The sequence below is a fragment of the Lissotriton vulgaris genome, chromosome 6, assembly GCF_964263255.1.
Source record: "Lissotriton vulgaris chromosome 6, aLisVul1.2, whole genome shotgun sequence".
Taxonomy (NCBI): Eukaryota; Metazoa; Chordata; class Amphibia; order Caudata; family Salamandridae; genus Lissotriton; species Lissotriton vulgaris.
The window spans coordinates 502,869,304-502,892,991 of record NC_141694.1 but is presented as its reverse complement, the minus strand read 5'-3'; the positions used below and the strand labels follow the sequence as shown (position 1 = coordinate 502,892,991).

General features: G+C 42.4%; 1 protein-coding gene across 1 annotated transcript in view; it reads left to right on the top strand.

Moving 5' to 3' along the window:
* The window catches only part of LOC147707494 (CD109 antigen-like), a 502,391-nt gene that overhangs the window by 151,114 nt on the left and 327,589 nt on the right, over positions 1-23,688 (top strand). The window contains exon 6 of the mRNA XM_086926510.1: positions 16,953-16,992. Coding sequence (XP_086782636.1) covers positions 16,953-16,992 — 40 coding nt within the window. The remainder of the gene's footprint in view (positions 1-16,952; positions 16,993-23,688) is intronic.

The following is a 23,688-nucleotide window of genomic DNA, read 5'->3' as shown; positions in this document are numbered from 1 at the left end:
CAGTGCCAATCCACATACCCGATACATTGTTGTAATCGTGAGGGTGTGCAGATGGACATAGGCTATATAAACGTAATAAATATACCTTATTTAAAAAATGTACAGAAAAAAAAGTAGTCCCTTGAAAGAAGCGCCAGCCGCGACGTGCATGCTGACGTGAGGAGCGCGGGGAGGAACAGCGTCCAGGAGCGCGAGGAGGACCGGCAGACATGGCGCGGGGAGGAGCAGTGAGGAGCGGCGGACAGGCGGTGAGGAGTAAGCATGAGCGGAAAATCCGTTCCGCATGCGTATTTCGCAGATTTTCGGTAAATTCGCAATCCACGAGATTCGCGAATTTCCCGCAAAATCCGCGAACGAAAATCCGCGAACGGAAGGGATTGGGTCAAAAGTTCAAGCTGACTTTTGTAACTCTTTTAGAATGGCGCCGGCAAGCTGCCAGAGCCATTCTGAAATAGTTTAAAAAGTCAGCTTCAACAGGAAGCTCTAATAGATAAAGTAAAGCAGGTGCTGCTCAATTTCAGTAACACAATCATTAATCTCCCCAAACTTGGGGTGATTAATGATTGTGTAACTTAATTTGACCTTAAACTGGAGCACCTGCTTTACTTTATCTATTAGTGCTTCCTGTTGAAGCTATTTCTAGCTATTTTAGAATGGCGCTGGCAGCTTGCCGGCGCCATTCTAAGTGGGGCTGAGGGCAGAAGGGCACAAAAGTGGGACAGAGGGCAGAAGGGGACAAAAAATGAGTGGGGCAGAGGGCAGAAGGGCACAGAAACAAGTGGTACAGAGGGCAGATGGGCATAAAAAACGAGAGGGTGGCAGTGATTAAGCAGGCAAAAAAAAAAAATCGAAATTGCAAAGCGCCTCGCGGGCACCCGTGAACACGCAAAGCGCCTCGCGAACACCCGCAAACACGCAAAAATAAAAAAATCTGCGAATTCGCAAATGTTGCGGATTGCCAATTCGCAAATCTGCAAATTCGCGAACTGCCAATTCGCAAAATTCGCCCATGCTTAGTGAGGAGCAGCGGACAGGCGGGGAGGAGCGGTGAGCAGCGGATGAGGTAGGTTATTTATTTATTTATTTAGGAGCGGTGAACGGAGGAAAAATGAGCAAAAATTACTATCGTGAGCAAGAGGAAGTAAACGGAGCATTACAAAAGTAAGCCAAACGGTGCATTACAGGAGGAAAAAGTTACGTGTGCAGGTTACAAAAGCGTACATCGTGAGCAAGAGGAAGCAAACGGAGCATTACAAAAGTAAGCCAAACGGTGCATTACAGGAGGAAAAAGTTACGTGTGCATGTTACAAAAGCGTACAAAGTAAACATAGAGATATAATACTGCATTACAGGAGGAAAAAGTGACGTGTGCAGGTTACAAAAGCGTACAAAGTAAACATAGAGGTATAATACTGCAATATATGGAGGAAGGCTCCGGGGGACCCACGGACAACGTTGGGGCGGGCGGGGGCCCTGAAGCTTAATTGCTCCCGGACAACGTCGGGACGGGCTGCTAGTTCCAAATAACTGACTAACATATCCACCACTAAAATTACTTTCATATTTCACAATACTAATTCAACACTAATCCTGATGGGTTCGAAAGTGGCGTGCTACTCGCCAGAAAAGCGCTTCAACATTCATCAGGGATAACAAATGCTATATGAGTGCAAACCTTTCTTCCCCTTTTATCCATCTGCTATCCTTCTCACTCCAAATAACTGACTAATATCCACGACTGAAATTACTTTCATATTTCACCATATTAATTCACCACTAATCCTTTATGGGCTTCCTGAATAGCGTGCTTTAACATCCCATCAGGTGTAACAAGCGCTATATAAATACAAACCTTTTTTCCTCCTCTATTCTTCTCCTATCATTCCAAATCCAAATAACTGACTAACCTATCCACCACTTAAAATGTACTTGCATGTTTCACTATACTAATTCAACAATAACCCTCTGTGGGTCCCGGAGTAGCGTGCTACTCGCCGAAAAAGCGCTTTGACACCTCGTCAGGGGTAGTAAGCGCTATATAAATGCAATTACAATACAATACAATACAATATATGGATTTATCATACACAGACAGTTGCTTAGGGCTGTGTAGAAGTTTGCTTGCAACTACCAGAAGTAAACAAGACCTGCGGGGCAACTGAACTTGCTGCTGTGTACTTTTAACTACATTTCACCAGAGACATTATATTTCCAGTCTACAGATTTCCTTTCACAAACACTTATAATCTAGTACTTCTGTCATATTGTTCTGAACCTACACTACAACTCCCAAATGCATCTTGTAATAATTTTAAGGTCAGGGGCTGAAAACACGGAGCCGTGGATTACATGAATTCCAATTGCAAATCGGTGAAATAGGTGAAGCTTCAAAAAGGGAATTGCTTTGTTATCCCTAGAGAATGACTGCTGCCTCATTCTGTATAGCTCCAAAGGGAGCTTGGGAAAGGCTGTGACAGCCCGAAGCTCACCAACCAACCAAACAAGCTGCCTAGTGTAACAAAGAGCATCAGCTGAGGTAGGCCTCAGAGCACGCCTGGGATTGTTCCTGCTTGGGATGGTTCCCACTCTGCGGGAGAACACACCTATCCCAGCGTGTGTGTAGCTTGTTGGCAACCACTGCTTGGAGCTGCAGGGCCTGGGTGTGCAAAGTGTCATTCATGTGTTCATAGAGATTCAGTTCCAGAGCCAAACCAATCTCACAATGTCTGGCTTGTGACTGGAGGGGACAGGTGAAGGAAGTAAAGTTTCTGATGTGTGCACTTCAAACACACTGCTTTAAACCCTTTATTGGGACCGCTCTGGCTGTATCTAGTTTTGATTAACCTTCTGTTTACTCTCATTCTATATCCTATTTTCGGTGAAATATTCCTGTTTCATTGATTTGTACAAATCATCCTTTCCAAAACACTAGTGGTGTAGTGAACCCCCACTTTCTCAGCTAAAGTGGGGGTCGTGTTGACACATCATTATTTACGAGCCTTGTCTGTCTGCACCTCTGCAGACAGAAGCTCTTAATAACACAGTGTAAAGGAAACTGAAAGAGGTCCAAAAGGTGAAATGATGAGGCCAAGAGAGTAAAAGAGTTTGCAGAGGCATATCTTTAATAGGTGCAGCAGGTGCAGTGCCACCCAAGCCAAGAGGCTTTGTTGGCCTACTGATCGCTGACTTTCACTGCCCAGCTCTGGGGGCATTTCTTTCCTTGCACTAAGGCCCACAATACACTGATATGCTACTCAGACTGTGAGAGAGAGAGCTAGAAGGAACACTGACATGAATGGAATATAAAACGAAGAAAGAAACTGACAAGAAGGAAGGCCAATACACATAAGAAGATGGATGCAATGGTGAAAGGACTAATGGTAGTTGAAATCAATATTTGCATGGATGGGTGAACGAATGGATGGAATTATGAAAGGCTGGAGCAATAATTGGATGGACAAATGGAAGTCTGGATGGATGGGGGAATGGTATGTATGGAAACAAATGGATGTATAGATGGGATATGGATGAATGACTGTAAGTGGGAGTGGATGGACAGAATGATTGAAGGAAGAGAGTAATAATGAAAGAATGGATAGACCGAATGGTAAATGAAGGATGGAATGGTGAAAGGATAGTTGGATGGAAACATGGAAAGATGGATAGATGGATGGATGCATGAAAAGTCTTAAAGGATGGAGTGATAGATGGAACGAAGGTGGGATGAAGGGAGCTAATCTAGGATGGGCACATCTTATTTGTTTTGCTCACCTGATGGGTTTAGAGGTAAGGATCAAAGTAGGGGTATTTAAATTTTCTAGTTACTCGCTTGCAAGACACCCATACTCATGGAACTCTCCTGCACTTTGTGTTTTATAGCTGGTTCCTTCAGTACTCTCCTCGTAAACCTTCTTTACTTCTTCATCCATCTATGATTTTTTTAATGCATGCTCTTCACCATCCACCTAGCCTTTCTCTTTTGCTTTCATCCATACTGCTACCCCTATACCCCATTCATCAACTGCTTCTAGCGACTCTTTCCTCACACCCTTCAGCACGTATTGTACCTACTTTAAACAGCAAATATAAATAGCAGGCACTTTTAAACATGTTCTAAAGGTGACTAATAATGATAGAAAACAAAGGCAGGAAAGTAATGTTCACTAATGAACACGTTCCATTTTGTTTGAAGTCCTCTTTAATATTTTGCCAGGCCTTTGCGTACTGTTAAAACAACACAAATGGCTGTATTTTCCCTTGGAAAGGTGGCAACCCTAAAATATGACTGTTGTGTACAATTAGGCTACCCGCAATTTCAGCAGGACTGGTGTCTAAAAAGGAGTATGATTATCCTAACTCTAACACTACCGCAAAGCCGGCACTGAGTACCGTATTGTCACCAGTGTTGCTTTAGCTGTACCAGGACTAAGGGCCTGGACTTGTTGTGACCCAGAGCAGGGTTAGGATGACCGCTAGTTGCGCACCACCCTAATAATCGAGCAACAAGGTGCTCTTTTAGCAATCCCAACTGTACATGACCTCATTACCTCACACCGGTCCTGAAGAATTGCAGATTGACCAGTTAGGGGCAGAAGGCGAGAAACATAGGACCATTTACATTACTAGGCCCTTTAGGATCATTGGCTCCAGACAGGGCTCATGCATTTTTAGTTTGGTTAGTACACCCCCAAAATAAAAATGTTGTTCCATACGGGGCACTACTAAACCAATTTTAATCTATGATTCACACTCAAATCACTACCCTGACCACATACCCTCACACACTCTACAGCTGTCTCTTAAAATATCTCCGGCAAAGCTCCTTCGCGGGTGCCGTCTGCACTGCAGCGCCGACCTGACGAGCAGCACAGCCCAATGATGAAGCATGACATCCTTCGGGGTGTGTGAGGGCAATCCAGCAGATTCTGGTATGAGCAACAGTTTGATAGCATTTGTTATCATATGACAGATACCAAATATGATTGTGTTCATATATTCATGTTGGTTTGGTGGTGCCATCATGTCTTTTTGGAAAAACTATCAATGTTTCAGAGCTATGTGTGGGCATCAAGGTTGAGGTGAGGTGCAAGAGCACTTCAAGACTAGCCACTACTACTTTATGAGTCTAACATTTCCTGCCTCAAATGATTAGAACAGTTGTGTGAATATGTACTGGTCACAAACACTTTTTTTCCTCTGTGTAAGGTCTCTGTGTGCTGCAGTCAAGGCTATGTGCGCTAAGAACCCGACCATGCATACGAGTGCAGCAACAAATATCAGTGCAAATACCAGTCCAAATTTTTGCTTTATAAAGTGAAAAGAAGGTGCATTTCCACACATGCAGCACCACATGAGGCGTCTTAAGAGAGGTTTGCAATATAGATACACACACCATGACATGAAAGGTTTACACAGGCAAGTACACTCTGGGTTTATGAAAAGCACAAGACTCCAGCGTTTGTACCATTATAAGATGCATCCTACACAGGGCCGGAATGGAAACCAAATTCAGCCCTGGTAAATGTTGTCAGACCAGCCCCTCTACGGTGCATAGTGAGCGCAGTGAGCAAGTCTGATCATTACAAGGAAGGTTTGAGGACATTCTCCCCCCAAAACAATTTGGACACAAATGTCATATTCTACAGCACAATTTCCTTTATATATTCAATGGTATTTCTTTTTAAAGCATAGTAAATGATGACCTCAGAGGGCACCTTGATTCAACAATCTTTTGTTGAACTCTTATATAATGTACATTTAGTCCAGCCCGGAACTGTAAAAGTAATGAACGTAGCCGAGCATTTGGTAATGCCGATAGATACAGGAATACATTCATATTTTCCCATGAATCTAACATGAACTTTGCTGAGGTTTGTTCCTTACAAATTCTAAATCCACCAGTCTAGATTCTCTTTTACATGCTGATTTTAAATCTGCTTTACTGATTGGGGCTTCACCTATTTTTATTTCTTGTTTTAAGGTTCCTTCAATGACTTCCAATCTTTTCTTTACCTTCCTTGCCCACTGTAATTCACTTCTTTCTGTTTCAGTGGCACAACAGGCTGATGTCTTCTGAGTATTTGGGGCCAATAAATTATCCCAAAAGTGCAGAGTTGATTTATATGCTAGGAAGTTCCAGGCATGCAAATTAGCATCTTATTGCCTGGGACATTGCACCTTTGGGGAGGGCCAATATTTGTTTTAAACATTTGTTTTCGTACCTATCCCAACTTCCTTCTGTACTGATGGCTAACAGCTCAGCCCCATAGAGGAGTTCTGTAGGGACCATTGCTCTATAAGCAGTTAAGAGGGGAGACCAGGAGGGGCCGCCATAAGACTTTTTGAAGCGGACAAGTCCCCTGTCATAGCTAATGCCCTTGCCTCCACTGATTCTGTATTCTGTATGTAAGGTCCAACTCAGCTGACTGGTAAATGTCAGGCCCAGATACTTATAGGATGGTACAACCTCTATTCAACTATTGCCTAGCTGCCATTTATACATTTAAATTTTTTTCCCCAAACATAATTATCTTTGTTTTTTTCCTTGTTTATCTTCAGTTTGTTAGCCACGCAATAGTGATTGAATTTTTTTAGCTTCCTCTGCAGGCTACTTGCGTCACATCCAAAATTTCCTAATCATCTGCATAGAGAAGGCACGACACATGTCTTCCTCCTATTTTCGGGGAGAACGAATGTGTCGCTACCAACTCCACCGGTAGGTCAGCTAAAAATAGGGAGAACAAAGTGGGACCCAGGACACAGCCCTGCCTTAAACCATTTCCCACGGGTATTTTCTCAGAGAGTGCCCCATCTAAGTCAAGTTCTACTTGGGCCAGTTCCCAGAATGATATTCTTGCAGAATTTCTGTTAATGGAAAAGGAATACCCAATCATATTAATTTTGCCCAAAGTAATCTACGATCTACTAAACCGAATGCTAAGGTGAAATCAACAAAGCAACAAAATAGAGTCCCTGTTGTTTCTTTTGCCTTTTTCCCCAAAGCCCATAAACTTAAGCAGTGATCTATTGTGGAGTATCCAGCTTTAAAGCCTCCCTGCTTCAATGGGATAATACTATTTCCTTCTATCCAGTTCTTTAAAGTTCTTAGTCTTACTTTGGAGTACAACTTTGCACCTACATCCAGCACGCTTATTAACCGGTAATTCCCTAGGTCTTCCTTCACACCTTTATTGTGTTTATGGATTTAATTATTTCACCCTTCCAACCCAGAGGCATTATCCCAGTCTTAGTTATGAGGGTGAAAACTTTGGAGAAGAATCCAGCCCACCACATGTGATTTAACCTAATTATATTTGCTAGCAGGTTATCTGGACCCACTGCCTTCGTTAATTTTAAGGAAGTTATCAACTTATCTATTGATTGAATAGAGAATGACGCCAAGGCCTCCACACCCACAGTTGGCCAGTCCTTCTTTACCACTGGACCACTTGGCTCATGAATATTGGTTAAGAAGGGTACCCAATCTACTTCTGGCACCATGCATCTTGCTGGAGGGACAGACATGCCACATCCCTCCTGGACCAATTTTCAGAATGTTCTCATATCCTTTTCCCGGAATGTCCTGATCATCACATCCCTATTCAACTCAAATAAAGCCCACTTCTTCCTCCTCGTCAGAGCTTCATATTCTCTTTTCTTACAACAGTAAATTTCAGCCAGCTTTACTTGATCATTTTATTGCCTTGCCCTTCCTATTTTCCTAAACTCCTTCTTGGCTACAGCATACTCTCTATCAAACCATTGTTGGTTTGAGGTTTGGCCCAGCTGATCCATTTTCCCCCTCTTATTACCTACCCTTACAACTGGTATCAATCTCTTTACAACCTCTGCAATAATAGTTGCATACCAAGCGCTATTAGGGTCTCCCATGGGCCTATCCAGGTTCATATCATTAATTGATGGAAAATGCATTAACTGCTCAATATATATCCCATCAATTCTTGTAATCAAATGTTTGGGGATATCCAGTGCCATTAAGTTAGCTTGACCTCTCACTAATATAGCTATCGCTATAACTAATTTTAGCCCCCAATGATTGCTTCCCTTTAGTATTAGCACCGTAAATCCCCTGCAGAGGTTAAAGTACCATGTCTGTATAAACATGTAGTCAATGGGGCATTCTTGTTTCCCATATAAAAACGTTTGGTCTGCCAGGTCATCCTCTTTAAAACGGCCAGTGAGGCATACACACCCTAGTTGTGCCAAAAAGTTCACCAAAGTCCTATCAAGCTTCAACTGAACACATTTTGGGAAGTTTGTGGCCGAAATACCGTAACACTCTAGGATATCTGGGATTGCAGAGTCAGCCTTCCTTGGATCTAAATGCAGATGGGAATCTTCTAATAACAATATAGGGTAGTCCCCCTGAAGCTCTATTAGATTTACTAGATCTCTCTGGAACCATTCCCATTCCTCTTTTCTTATGTATTTTTGATTTATATAGACATTCACAACTATCAGATTATTTTGTTGCGGGACCCAGGCATAAAGATCCAATGGACATGCCAAGACCCAATCACTTCTTGTTTCAATTTTTTGGGCCCCCTTATTAGATATATTCTAGTCATTAGACCTCCTTTCGCCCTCCTCGTACCCAATTCGGTTCCGTCTTTCCTAAAGTTCATGAAACCTTTCTGATGGAAATCCTCACCCGCCAGCCATGTCTCCTGGAAGCAAATTATCTCGTTCCTCTCCCGTAATTCTGCAAGATCAGCTGTTCTTAATAAATTCTTTAGTCCATGTACATTCCAGGAGACCACCCCCAGGCCGGCAGATGCGTCTATTCCCTAGTCTATATCTTCCTCCTAGGAGAGAGTAGACTTCTCATTAACATTTATGTGTGCAAACCCTTTGTGTACTGGGATCGGATCAGAAAGCACTGTTTCCTGGGATGAGATAGTAACTTTTAGGGATCCACAGTTTATCCCCCCACCCTCCGTGGATGGTTAATTTCTCTCCCAGTTACCAGATCTTGTTGTGCTTAGCTTAGGCCTGCATGGTTTGACAAAAATTGTAGTTTTGAGCTGTAAGTTTCCACCTACGCTTCCTAGTCTAAGGCCTTAGTTGTTTAACTCGTCACTTGCTTCTAGGACAAGTTCAACAAATACAGGTAATGTAAAGCAAACCTTTGTTACCTCTCTCTCTGATTTAGATTGAGTAAACGATATATATTCTATATCATTTGTTGTTACAGCCTCCAGTACCTTGCAGTGTGAGAATAGTGACAGGGTACTTGACAGTTCAGGGGCTTCCACTTATTTGGTTTTCCCCCCTGCTGGTCACTTCCAGATACACATGTTTTCTTTGTGATGATCTACGCATAATAAATACCTGTTCTAAATTTCTCAGCCAGGGAAACCCCACACGGCCGTTCAAGGTGGGTCTTGCAAACACTGTTCTTGCCTTTGTCATGAAATCAGGGAGTGCAGAAAGCACCAGTAGGCACTAAAAATCATGATTCTCCTGTTTAAGGCCAAATTCCATTCGGGGCACTTAGGCACCTGTTCGTACCGGAGGAGCTGTTAGGAGCACTGTTGCTTTGCTGTGTGGCATCCAACAGAAGTGGCTTTCTGACCCCAAAGGGGCTTCATGACAATCTGACCGTCATCTGTTGATATTGACACCATTGTGATGGCCATTTATGAGTTTGACTAGTATCACTGCAAGTAGTGTTGGATAGGCCAGGCTCTCTCAATCAAATGACAGTTTTTCGTGTCTCTCACGTTTTAAAAGCAGTGGTGTGAAACAGTCTCTTGCGTGAAGTGTGAGAGTGCTTCACATGAGACACAGCACGCTTAGGGTAGTATGAGTGCTCGCAGACACGCACCTTGGAGGGAATAATGGTCATACGTTAACATAACTGAGGCCTCCTTAATCTTATCACTGCTTGTACCCAAAAGAGAAAATGAGCGACACAATGCAGCTCTGGATTTGCCTATCTGGCATGAGTCTGGGATGTGAAGCAGTCTTTAGACTTATTCTGCCAATTATATGTTTCACAAGATCAAAGTGGTTGAGCCACATTTGGAATTGAGGATTGCACAGCAACTACTTAACCATGCATCCTGGGAAGCTGACAATGACAGCGCTGCTCTGCTTGGGTTCACCTTTAACACCACTGTTATTCAATTCAATTCCTTTATTCAGTTTTCATGAAGTTACAAAAACCATAAAAGTACATCTTTTTATAAAACATTTATAAAAAGTAGTTTTAAAAAAATTCATCCTCTGTCTATAATAAATACATTTAAAAACTATCAGTGACAGTGCATACCAACGATATAAAGTGCCAAAATACCAGGTCAATTTTAAACGACATCAGTGCAAAAGGAAAACCACTGTGGGCTTACCCAAAATCTACGGCACTAGTCCTATGCTAGATTTGTCCGGTGTCTAACACAGAGTTTCAGAAAGTGGGCTATATTTTTTGCGAAGCTCTCTACTTCCAGGAATTGCATCACGAGGTAAGCTGGGCAGCATTGTCGCAGGCCCAGAATTTTTATTATAGGTATTATCCAGTGTTTCCTCGGTTCCTGATATAATTTGCAAAAGAAAACCACATGAATTGATGATTGTATTGAAACTTCATCACAGGGACAGGTTGACAAAATTTTAGACCAATCTTTCGTTTTAGGAAAACTTATGAAATGGTGGAATATGTTCATCCTAAAACGCACCAAAACAAACCTATCGAAGCCACTCAAATTAAATGTTAGGTAAGGCTGGATTGTTAAGTGGTTTGAATCGATAAGATCTGTTGCACCGAACCTGCATTTACCTCCTTTACAAATCTTCCAAGTGAGTCAGACACAGTTTTTTCAGCCTTGTTCTGGAGACCTCTGATATCTATAAGGGGTTGTAATAATACCTTATCAATCCCAGATCATCCAAATCTTTCACATATGAGAGCCATCCGATCTTGTGAACATTTTCAAGGCCAAGACAATCGTTAAGGAGCTCCATGTCCATATACAATGCCACAGTAAAATCGGTTGTGATTTCACTATTTCAATGATATATGGTAACCCTAATTCTGCGTGACAATTAAAAGTCGAGGTACATCGTGGAACAGCCAATAAGACCCTCAGAAAGGCATTTTCAACTTTTTATAGGGCTTCTACCGTTCCATATCCCCACACCCCAGCTCCAAAAATCATTGTGCTGATACATTTGGCTTCGTAAATTTGAAGCATCTCTACCGGAGGTCTTTTGCCTAACCTCTGCGCGAAGTTAACTACCGCAGTGGTTTCCCTCATGAACAGCAGTTTCCTAGCCTCTATTGCTTGTCTCCATGAACACTTATCGTCGATTAAAATTCCTAGATAAGTATATGTACAGAAAGGCTGGTATTGGGCGTTTATGTAGATGGGGTAAGTCCTGGCACCCTTCATGGCTTGTTCAAAGCCATTTGTATAGAGTGTAAAAAAGAAGGGTGCCAGGACACAGTCCTGCCTTACTCCCTTCTCCACTCTAAACGGTGCTGTGAGCTCTCCACTAATACCAAACCGCACCCTTGCCGTTGCATTGGCACAAAGTTCTCGTAGGAAATTTACCAAGGTGATTTCTACACCCATCTCTGTTAAGATACTCCATAATTTAGAATGGCTTACGCAGTCAACGGCTGCATTTAAATCTACATATGCCATATAGAGTTTCCCCCCCTTAGCGTTAACATATTTGCCCATTAAAAGGATCTTGTTGAGACCTTGCTCCATAGTGCCCGGGCCTTCCCTGAAACCGAATTGGATCAGACAGTATTTTATTGTCATCTGCCCATTTCTGTAAGCGATTAAGGACAATACGTCCTGCCACTTTGCCCAAGGAGTCTAGTAAAGAAATAGGGCGGTAACAGGATGGATTCTGTCGGTCTCCTTTCTTAAATATTGGGACCAGGATTGATTCTGACCACGAGTCAGCAAGCCCCACAGCACAAGCGGCTTTTAGTACTCTGGTCAATATTGTGGTCCACAGGTCCATATTATACTAATAAAGATCTACTGGGACCCCATCAGGGCCTGGCGCCTTTCCGCCTTTACTCGCCAATAGGGCATGTTCAACTTCCATCTGAGTAATACATAGGGGTATAGGATGCGTTACAGAGTTAAAATTGAGACTTATCTTCTCTTTTTCTATTAACAGACGATCTTCCTAGGTAGTTAATCTAAATATTTGTGAGAAATGTTCTACCCATTGAGTTTCATCCATGGCAATTTCTATTTTTGGGTTATCCCTAGATTCAGAGATAAAGGGAGATTTAATGGCCTTCCAGAAAGCAGCGCTGTCCTTAATCATACAGCTCTTATTCAATTTGTCTCAAATTTCCTTTTTCAATTCAGCTTTCCTTAATTTTTTGGCCTGATTATATGCTTTTCTAAGCTGGACGATTTCTTGCCTATCCCTTTCTACTTTATGTAGGGGGATTTTTAGGTCAGAATATGCTTTTGTGCAGGCCTTATTAAACCATCTATTACTCAAACCTTTCCTTCGCTTACGTTGGACACAAAGGGCTTCTTTTACTACCTTTGTTATTGACATGAAGCTACTTAAAACCTCTTGATATGGGGTTGAAATATCCAGGCAATTATTTATAGATTTAAGGGAATTCTTTACTACCACTGTTGTGGTCTCGTGTGGGTCTACTTTGTCCCACTTAAGAGAGTACCCATTCATCCTATCCATGATCAACTTTTTTTATCCATACAATCTCTCTAAATTGCTTCTGTAAGGTTTAGTTGGGCATAATATTGAAACACTATTTGGAAAATGGTCGCTGGTAGCATTGTCATGAGTTTTAAAATTCAATAAATGGGACATGACGCTGCTTGATACGAAGATAAAATCTATAATAGTAGTTGCTCCTCTACCGTTAAACGTCTGCGTGAGTGGAATTGGGGGTGTCACCAGTTCATTAGCCAAGCTAAGTTCTAAGATAAATAAAGTCTCATTCAAATAATCGCCACATGTAGTGTGAGGGAAATGCGTTAAATTATTTTTGTTTTCATCCATCAAACCACAAGTTAAATTGCTGTTATGCCTGCATGGAGTTAAGTTAAAATCACGCCCCCATATTACAAATCCATTGTTGAGAAACTTGCTTTTAATATCCTGCAGTGGAAAGCGAACTTCTTTTAGGGTTAGGATTAGCTGGTTCTTATGCATATTATTAAAAAAATTGACCAGCACGTACATATTGTGTTTATTTGTTTTAAGGGTTATGATCTGAAAATTAACTTCGAATTTCAGACAAATTATTTCTTTAATCCCTAAAAGATTGGAAATAAATATTATCAGACCTCCCTTAGCTCTCCCTGAGACAGAGGGAATCGCAGGCAAGAAATAAGTCTTAAAACCCTCAATATGTATAGCCATAGTGGCCCAAGTCTCTTGTAAGCATAGCACATTAAATTTACCCGCGAAGTCAAGCCACGCATCGTTGGTAATTTTAGAGCGCAAACCTGGTACATTCCAATAGGCAATGTTAAAGATGGATTCATTAAGAATTCCTGTCTGTGTTATGTCTTGTTCGGAATGCTCCAATTCCGATTCAGCGTCATTCATATTCCCTAAACAACTCTGTTTCATCTCAGTATTTGTATAAGGCTCTAATCCAATACTATCTGGTTCACAGAGATGGTGGGAAATCTGGATATCAGATCGATGACTAATTTCCATGTTAGGCGCCCGTGGACTGGGATTAAGGACTATTCTGGAGAAAATGTTCCCGATTTATATTCTGCATGTATCCCAGAATACTTTCAATCCAGATTCATCAGTCAGTCTGTTTCAACCAGACCGGAGAAAGTGTTAAACCGATTGCAGGTTGGAACATTAAGGCAATAGGTTTGGATTCCGTCACTATTTTTAGGCCTGTTTTCCCTCGAATCCCAATGTAAGGGTGGATAAAAGAAACCAAGTGGTAATACGTTGATTCCTTCTGATGTTAATGGGTTGTTTCCTTTCCCCCATAGAATTTTTTTCACAAGAGAGGTGTTTTGAAGGTTAAAACAATACAATCTCCTGGCAGCATTTTTCTGCATTTACCGACCCACTGGACCCTTCTCGCCATCTTAAACTCAGCGAAAAGTCGGTCAGTTGATCCTGTCCTCCTAGCCAGCCAATGCAGTGATTTATTTCTTAATGTTTCCCAAGTTTCTCTTTCTAGTGGCCCCTTTTTTGGTACATTTTCCAGAATGATTATGTATGGGGTTGCGTCAGGTGGTAGATCAAGATGTTGATCTGTTCCATCTGTTATTAGTTTGATCTTAGAGAGGTGCCCCTACTTGTTGATGGACCGGTGAAACTCGGGAGAAGGAGTTGGGCCCAATATCACTTGGGTTCATCATAGTATCACTCCTTCCAGCCCCATTAGCTATGCTAGTCATTGAATTACTCATCCTAATATGCGGGGGAAAATCTCTTCTCGGAGGGTTTACGCTATCTTTAAAGTTGACCTGACTGGGCATTGCAACCTTTGTATTGTTCGTTACTTGGGGACTTGCTACTGTCGCAAATGATTGCCTCTGTTGAATATTTTTTCCCCTATTCTCCATTCCAGATTCAACAGTTATTGGTTTCAAATTGTTGCCCCGGTTGGTATCATTGAACATAAGGGCTTCGATGAGAGTCAGTCTAGCACCCAATTGATCTAATGTGACTCTCACGTAAAGATCCAACCTTTCAACTGTAGTCGTTAGGCTCTTAAGATCACTACCATGAGAGTCGGGTCTTCTGCAGACTTCATCTTTGCTTTTACAGGAACCTTTTCTTGCCCCTGATCTTTTTTTCCCTTGGTTGCCCTGTTTAATCATGTTAAGGACGGTGGCCTTACATGTTTTTATGCAGCCATCACCCCATGCGGGTTCTATACTTGATTTATCTAAAGGGGCTCGATTCTTTTGCTTTTTCTGGGGGGGTTGTATAGAGGAATCAGAATCACTCAGCACAATCTCCTCAGAAATATGCTGAATTCAGGGATTTAAAGGTGCATTAGATTTTGACCCAGACCTCAAAGAGTCCAAAACATCAACTTGTACCGGTTCGGGAATACTGCAAGATGTTCCTGCCTCCAGTGACTCTTCTACGTAAGATATTTGTTTATCTAGAGCCCCCATAGCCCCTGTGAGGTAACTCAGTAGAGTTTGCTGTATGTCATTAGTAGTTCCTTTTGCTATACGAGACTTACGGCTTGGCAACTTTCTTTTACCCATTGCTAGTTATAATATTGGTTGCCTTTTTACTAACCTGGCTGTCTTTCACCTAATACAATCTGTGCAGACTTAAAGTAGTCCACGTTCTACTTCTTTCCACCAGTAGCCAATTACAAACCTGATGACGAGATTAGATAACAATAGTGAATAGCCTGCTCAGTACAACATTAACAAAAACAAAAACAGGACCTAAATTAATAGTACAGTAGATATTAATAGTCAATCGTACAGTTTAATCCTTACTAACAGTCTGTGGCCGAATATTCTGCATGTAGGCCAAGATATTGGGCCCAGCCCTGCCTCATACAGACACAGACAGGCAAGGACAGGCCCGCCTTCGACACGGGCTTCGCCCAGGCGAGCCTGAGCACGTCCCGCACTGCAGGAGCCCCCAGGGAAATTTATGGACCGGCTGGCTCCTCACGCGAGACCACACTTCCTTCTGGGAGTTGGAGTTTGAGGCAGTCTGCGGTCCGCGCTCAGGAGCAAGAAAGGTGGCGATGGCGCCGCAATATCCCGTGCGCGGGTACCAAGCGGTCCTCGAGCAGCAAAGCAATGGGCAACAAAGATGGCAGAAACAGCAATCCATGCAAGCAGGTAAGGGCGTCCCGCGTCACAGGAGCACCCTGGGAAATTTATGGACCGGCTGGCTCCTCGCGCAAGACCGCACTGCCTTCTGGGAGTTGGAGTTCCAGGCAGTCTGCGGCCTCGCTCAGGAGCGGGAAAGGTGGCGATGGCGGCGCAATATCCCTTGAGCGGGTCCCAGGCAGTCCTCGAGCAGCTAGGCAATGGGCAGCAAAGATGGCAGGAACAGAAATCCAGGCAAGCAGGTAAAAGTAGTACCTTTATTTGTAGCACTTGATAGTCTAGAAGTAATTTTTTCCAGGTATTGCATCATTTACAAAACCGTGCATTGAATATTATAGTATTACCATTCATTTTTGGATGGTGTTTAGTTAGCATTGCAAGATAAACAAGGTCAATTTCTGGATAAAAAAAACATGAATCTAGATAACAAATAGCAAACCTTTCAAAGCACTGCAACTGCATTAAAGGACAAAAACACACAAGGCATGTTTTTGGAGTATAGTATAAAAAAGCCTTAATTCAAACTGCTCACATTTGGTTACATGGTAAATAAATTGGTAAAATCGTAGTGTTCCTTGAAGTAGGAAGTTTTGCTGTAAAAGGGGTATACCAAAGTAAATAGACATAACTGTTTGTTTTTCAGCTACCATGCGGGACACTATTGGAGAACTATTGTTAAAATGCATCGGCTGCTAATATATATCAAGCTGTTTGTAATTCGGTAGAAGAAAAGTTTCCTTGTATTGGTGGCAGTTTTCGTTTGAAGTGCCTTGGGAACAATGGTTTATAGGTCCTAAAGTCCTTTTCATTACTGTGAAGAGCAAGGAGACCTGCCCATTTTGCAACAACTATCACACATATGCAGCGCCTAACAAGGGTGGTACATCATACTTACACTTGTTTTTGTACATGGCAACATTTCACAGTACTTAAGATAGAGACCTTATTTAAATGCTGCCTTATCAATCTAGACCGATGCTAGTTGTTAAGCACCTGGTACAGACACAGATTAATGTATGAATTTCCAGATTGTGCACATTATGTCTACTGACCTTGAGATAACTAATGCATAATCATTTATTGTGTCTATTTCAATAATTTGACTCGCATTTATGTGATTACTTTTTTCACTTTTAGGGCTTTCAGATCACAAAGACATTTATTGTTTCTGATTTTGGTAAGTGAAAATGTACTTTAATTAACTGGACTGTGCATGAAAATGGATGTTGTTTACATGGCAAACCTTAAACATTGTGATTTGAGCCGAAATATATTTCACCTCAGTACAACCTTAAGCCAACCACAGATGACAGTGTGACATGGAAATCGACACTTAAGGCCCCATTAGGATGGTAGGCGGATCGCCCCGCCGGGACGGCGGCAACCACCGCTGGTCCGGCGGGGGCGCTCCGCCCGCCATCCATACTTAAAAGACTCTTTGCCACATTAGTAGGGCTGGTGGTTCCACGGTGGACAGAAAGACCGACCGTCGCTTTTCCGCCGGTCGACACGTCGGCCGGGCGGAAAACATGCATAATATGGTGACAGTGTGTGCAAGACACCGCCATCCATATTACGATGATGGCGACAATTGGCCTTTCCATGTCGGCAATGCCGCCACGGAAAGGCATGCAGTCTTTTGTGTTGGGGGCCCGTTGCCGGCCGCCGGGGTCTTAGGGGGTGCACTTGGGGGTACCCATGGAATCCACCGACATTTGCATGCACAAGGTGGCAGGCACCGCGTGGTGCCTGTCACGTTGTGCATGCAAATGCACAACATGCTGTTTTTACATTGCGGTGGGTGCTGCTTGCAGCACCGCTCGCCGCAATGTAAAATATGTGGGATACGGCCGTCAGTGTGGCAGGCGCATCATAATGTGCACAGTGGGACCGCTGCACCCCTGGCGGGCAGCTCCGCATACCGTTCTGGTGCGGGCGGACTATGTCCATCCGCCATTGTAATAGTGCCCTTAGTCACGTGTATGCCTTGAAACACTGGTGCCATTCTCTCCAAATCCTATCAAATGGTTGTCTTTTGTAGTTTTGTGTGCATGTTCATATGTCAAGCCTGGTCCCTTTGGTAGGGGAAAAAGGTAACATCTACCTTGTTTGTCAACAGAATCAGAATCCTACAAAGTTACCTTCACTTGTTGCCTTCCACCGTTCTTGACATGAAACAAACAAAACACAATTTGTCTAATGACAATATTTTGCATGAAAAGTTATCATCCACCAGAAAGTTACTTTTGCAAAATCATCCTGTGCCCTGGACACCCCATTTTTTGGGTGCTTGGTGGTAACTGACTCTATCTGTCCCTGGGCTTTGCTTAACCAGGCCAGAAGCCCTTTCTGCACTTGCAACTTACATGTGTGCACAGCTGAGGCCTGAGTTCAATTTAAAAGCAGCCCTATGTTGCAGGAATGCTTTTAAAATGTAATTGTCACCAAACTTGACTTTGGTGTTTGTGGCACTTAAAAATCATTCAACTACAATTTCCTGGCATATTAGTACCCCCAGGGTCTCCCCCTGTGGTTGGGGGGTCAAGTAGTTATAAGATGGACCCTTATCAATTCGGTTTCATATGCCTTGGGTTTAGTGAAATTGCACATTTCACTTCCCACATTGTGCTTCCCAAAATTCGACGCTTTGTGAAGTGAGGATCTGCAATATGTTTACATTTTCTGAACCCCTAAGGTCTCCTCTAGGTGTTCAAGGCATGGGGGTCCTGTAGGTATGGGCAGAGTCCTAATAAAAGATTTTTTATTTGACCTGGAATGGGAGGAATTGCCTAGTTAATTTTCTCCATTGCCTGCCCCAGCCTCATAGGTTAACCTGGCAAGAAGTTATTGATTAATAATTCCCACCAGGAAAACACGAAAAATATCATTCAAGGACTCACTGGAATGGCATTGATAAATCCAACAACATAGTATTGTTGAAGTTATCCTAACATGTACAGACAAATTAGAAGCCAAAATTCAGTCATCCTCAGATCTGCCCTGCTTGGTCAGAGTTAAGTGGATTAGCAAGGCTGCTTTGATGAGGTGCTAAGTAGCCTCTGGGGAGACACAGCCATTATGGGAGGAAAGGGAATATGAATTCCAGAGCAAAGGGGAAGAGTCATAAACACTGATCTTCAAATGGAGGAGAAGACAAGCTGAAGAAACCAGTTTCATTTTCCACCCTACCATTTGTAACCAACCAGATGACAAATAAACCGCTTATTTCTCATTTAAATATATGCAGATCAAGGACTACCTGGGAATAAACATGGGGTTTAACGTGATAACTTACTCTGTGATCTGGGACTGCCTATACAGGGAAACGACTAAGATTTTAATTGGTGACATGTACAAACATCTGTCCAATTTTAAGCTGGATGGATGTGAAAAATTAGCAACACGCTGGAGTCAATCATTGAACATAGTTATAACACCTCTCACGATTAAACAGGCCCTGGATAACATAGGGGATTCAGTCCACTCTGTGAGTCCACAATTGCAGCAATTTCATACAATTTGTATGCTCTACTATATGTCTGAAAGAATAGCAAAATGGGCTGAAGGGAATAGCTTTGGAGAAAAGACAAAGGGGCATATTACCAACGTTTAGCAATATTTATCGCTAACGATGCTTAGCAACGGAAATTATCACAGAGATAACTTGCTATTAGCAAGGTTTATCGCAGAAGTGATAAAAATCCTCACGCTAACTGCCAATTGAGAGATTATCGCTGGAAAACAAACGATAATCTCTCGAAGTTTGGCGTTAGCTTGATGATAGAGGCTCACAAACTTAGCCATGATATCCACCTTCCATAGGATATCATGGCTAAGTCAGGAAAATACCAGGTGTAAAAAAAGCAGTGCGAACCGCGGTTAGCGCTGCTTTTTTTTATCACTAACAGGGTTAGCGAAATCCTTGATAATAGGAGAAATGTCGCTTAACAGCATTTCTCCTATTATTTTTCTCTGGAACGCCCCCTTTGCATCTCATTAGAGATGCAAGGGGAAGCGTAGAGAAAAAGGGTGCTAACATGCAAATTTGCGTGTTAGCACCCTGTTGCTGATAGGGAGATAATTTTATCTCTGCTTTCTTGTCTTTTAAAGCCAAAAAAAGCGGAGATAAATTCCTTGATAATAAAATACCCCAAATGCGGGACCTACATTGCCAGCCTTAATTCATATGTTCATGGAGTGTCCAGAATTAAAGACTTTCTGGCAGAAGATAGGCCAAGTGCTCTATCTTAAATTAGGATTGGGTCCCACGTTAACTGTCTTAGAAATCATGCTAGGCTATAAGGCAGATAAACCAGTCTTAGCACATCTTTTTTAAATTTTGATGGCTGCCGCTAGATTAGCTATTGCCCGTGCATGGGTTTCACCGACACCGCCATCTGCTGGTGAATGGTGGACTATTATTAGGGAAACATTTTGTTTCGAAACTGCCTTGACTAAAGTTAGGGGTATTCGCTCTATGGCCAAAATTAGAGCAATCTGGGGGCCCATGGACATGGCGGCATCATTATAATCAAATAAAGTGGTTATTTAACTTTTTATGATATAAATTTGTATGTCATGTCATAGTTTTGAAACATCTAGGTCATATTGTTGTGTGGCGTTTAGAGCTCCAAGTGAATTTTCCCAATTCATACCCTTATATAGGTATAATTCACATTGCCATTATATAGGCATAGAAATCAATCCCTTATTTAGGCATAGACCATGCGACCCAAATACAGGCATGGCTACTTCCACCCGTACCAAACGTCACAACGATTTCCTGGAAAATCGGCTTATGCAGTTAGGGAACTTCCCCTTGCTTGAATATTGATTTATCCAAGAACTCATGTACTTTGCAAAGAACAACTATTCCCTAGGGGTTCTTTCCTGATGTTCATATGCCCGACTTTATGTCAAACTATGGCATTCCTAAATACCTTCAAGGTATAAACATTCCTTCACTTGCTATGGCAAACTACGTTGGTTCGGAGCAGTTGGACTATCTACTTGCCCGACGCAGCTCGCTACAGCAAGCGCTGAAGGAAGCCGACTCTCCAGCTGACGCACTGAAGAAGAGGCTGCTCTTCTCTCGCCGAGAAACCAGCTCCAGTGTTTTCAAGCTCCCCTTGCGGGGTGTTGACAAATCGAGTCCAGAGACAGAGATACCAGACCTCCTTCATTCTAACTAAGATATGGAGCTGATTAGAACCTACAGAAACCTTGGGTAGATTTATGGCAAAAACAACTAAAGCTATGCTACACAATACTTACTTCTTCTCGCATACTAGACTTAGGTTAGGTGCATTGGGGTAGACATATTTAGCAGCACCAGTATTTTTAGTCAATGTTATTTATATATGTATGTTTATATGGCTTAGAAACCGTACAATGCTTTTACAATATTATTTTATAATACTATTCTCGCTGTACGCATTATACTTTGCAGTCTGCTTAACAATTGTAGCTGTTCACTTCTCTTGTATGAGAAAGAAGACTGTTCAATAAACCTTTTTTATTGAAAATGCCCTTCTCTCTATTTCTCTATGACTCTGTTGAAACGAAGCATGCATGATTGACTGAGTGAAATATTGTGTCTACGACTCTGAGAGATATATTTCTTATTCTTGGGAAACAAAGTTGCCATGTTTATGTGGTTATCAGAAACTGATCCCTTCTTGTGAATTCAAGAGTTTCTAGTGACCTCTTAGCTAGCTGGCACTCACTATTAAGTTTAGTATATTCGGTAGAGACCTAGTCGACCTCAGTCCTACGTCTAATCTATAGGATATAATATTCCAATGTGCAGAGCTCATTGGGAATATCGGAACTACACTACATGGCGCCCAACGTTTGGTAAGGCACTAATTTAACGCTAGATACTAAAGTAACTCAGTCGTGCTTTTCTCAGAGACCCCTTTTTCTGTAAAAACTTCTATAGATGTCTGGAGTGGGTACAGGGATAACATCCACCATAGCTGAGCAGGACGAAAATCCTATGTATTAGATTTTGGTTTTTCAACGTTGAAGGATACAGTGTTCCAAAATATTGTGGACCTTATCTTTGTTTCCTTGAAACTTGCTCTGCAAGCATTCATAAAACAAAAATGTCGGATAGCGACACCGAGAACGGTGAAGCTACAGGCGGCAATACCGTACAAGTTTTAAACTTTACAGGTCTCCATGAGACCGACGCGGATGCTATAAGCATTCCAGAAACTTTAAGGAAAGCTATCACTATGAAACTTATAAGAAATGGCCTATCAGCAAGAGGTGGTATTTCTTATATTATTTTTTCCAATGTATATTATGTATCTTTTGCCCCATTTGAGGACAATATATATATTTTTTTTTTAAAGAACCCAACCAGATGACAAGCTTAAGGAAGGAATATATAGATACCAGGTTGAGACAGTCTAAGGAGATGAGCCATTTTGCAGGTTGGTTTAGGCAGCTCTTGCCTCTTTGCTTGTGTCTTCAGCCATATAGAATTTTTGAGAAATGTTGCTTTCTGGGAGACCATTGTGCCTCACTTTGAAGGAAACGGTCATGCTTGGGGTGTTGTCCTGCACTTCACTGGATAGGAGTGCCCTCCCTGCCCAGAGAACTTGGAATACAAATCTGAGAGGGGCAGGGCCTCTCAGATCTGCTGCCTGAAACTCGAGGAAGAAGAAGAGTCCATGCTGGAAGTTTGATTTGCACCAATCAGTCCCTGCACTCTGACTGACTGAGAGTGCTGCACATTCAGGAACTACAACTCTGTGGACCTAACCTAATTCAAAAGGACTAGAGAGTGGACTCCCTGCAAGCTACAGGTTAACAGAGCTCACCTGGACCATCACCACTAAGAATCCTCAGCCTGGTGTACCACCATTGGATTTGTAAGGGGGTTTTCAAAGTGGATTGTGGGAGTTTAAGTTCCAAACTTTCATGGCTGATCTTGGAGCTTCCAGACCCTTGGAATAAGTTTTGGACACTTTGGGACCCTCACAGGAACTTCAGAAAAAACTTTCGAAAAAAGCTTTGAAAAGAAGCACCATAAGTGGGCTTACTCGACCTTTCCGGCATCATCAATTGAGCCGGCCTGCAATTCATGTTCATCCTGGTGAAAAACTCCGGAGGTCTGACTTCCATAAGTTTAGCCGGGAGCTTGTCGCAAGGCAAGCTGGTGAACACTCACCGAATCTGGAGTGGTGGGGTGCTTAGAGGTACCCCCGGAGGAAAAGCTCCAGAAAAGCTCCTAAGTCCGAAGGTAAAAACTTTGACTGAGACCTACAAAAAAATGCCTCAATTAAAATTTCCAAACCGTGGTTCAACGACACCTTAAAGACAGAGCGCTGCAACCTTAGGGCAATCGAATGATCCTGGAAATCAAATCCATCTTCGGACCAACTAATAATACTTAGAATGGTAAGGAGTTCCTATAACAAACAAATCAAGATCGCGAAGGCTGACTACTACAGGTCCGAACTCAATCAAGCAGCTATTCGCCCCAAGAAACTTTTTGAGCTGGTGAAACAACAATCGCTCGACACACACCAAACCGCTCGGTCTCTGGAGTCAGCCCACCTTTATGCGATGATCTGGCTGGCTTCTTTGCTGAGAAATCCAGACTCGTCAATATAGATCTTGACTCCAGGAAGACGCTATTGCTATCTAAGAGGTCTGCGCCCCCCAAGCCCTGTCTGAGAAAATCAAACCGACTAGCCTGAACACCAAGAACAATGCCTCATGGAGCCCCTTCACTTCCATCAGTAAAAGAGACACTTACGAGATTCTTCAGAGCATCAACCCATCTAATCATTTTAGCAAACCCATTTCCACCGTTCATCTTCAAAGAACTGAAGGAGGTTTTCACCCCCATCTGGACAAA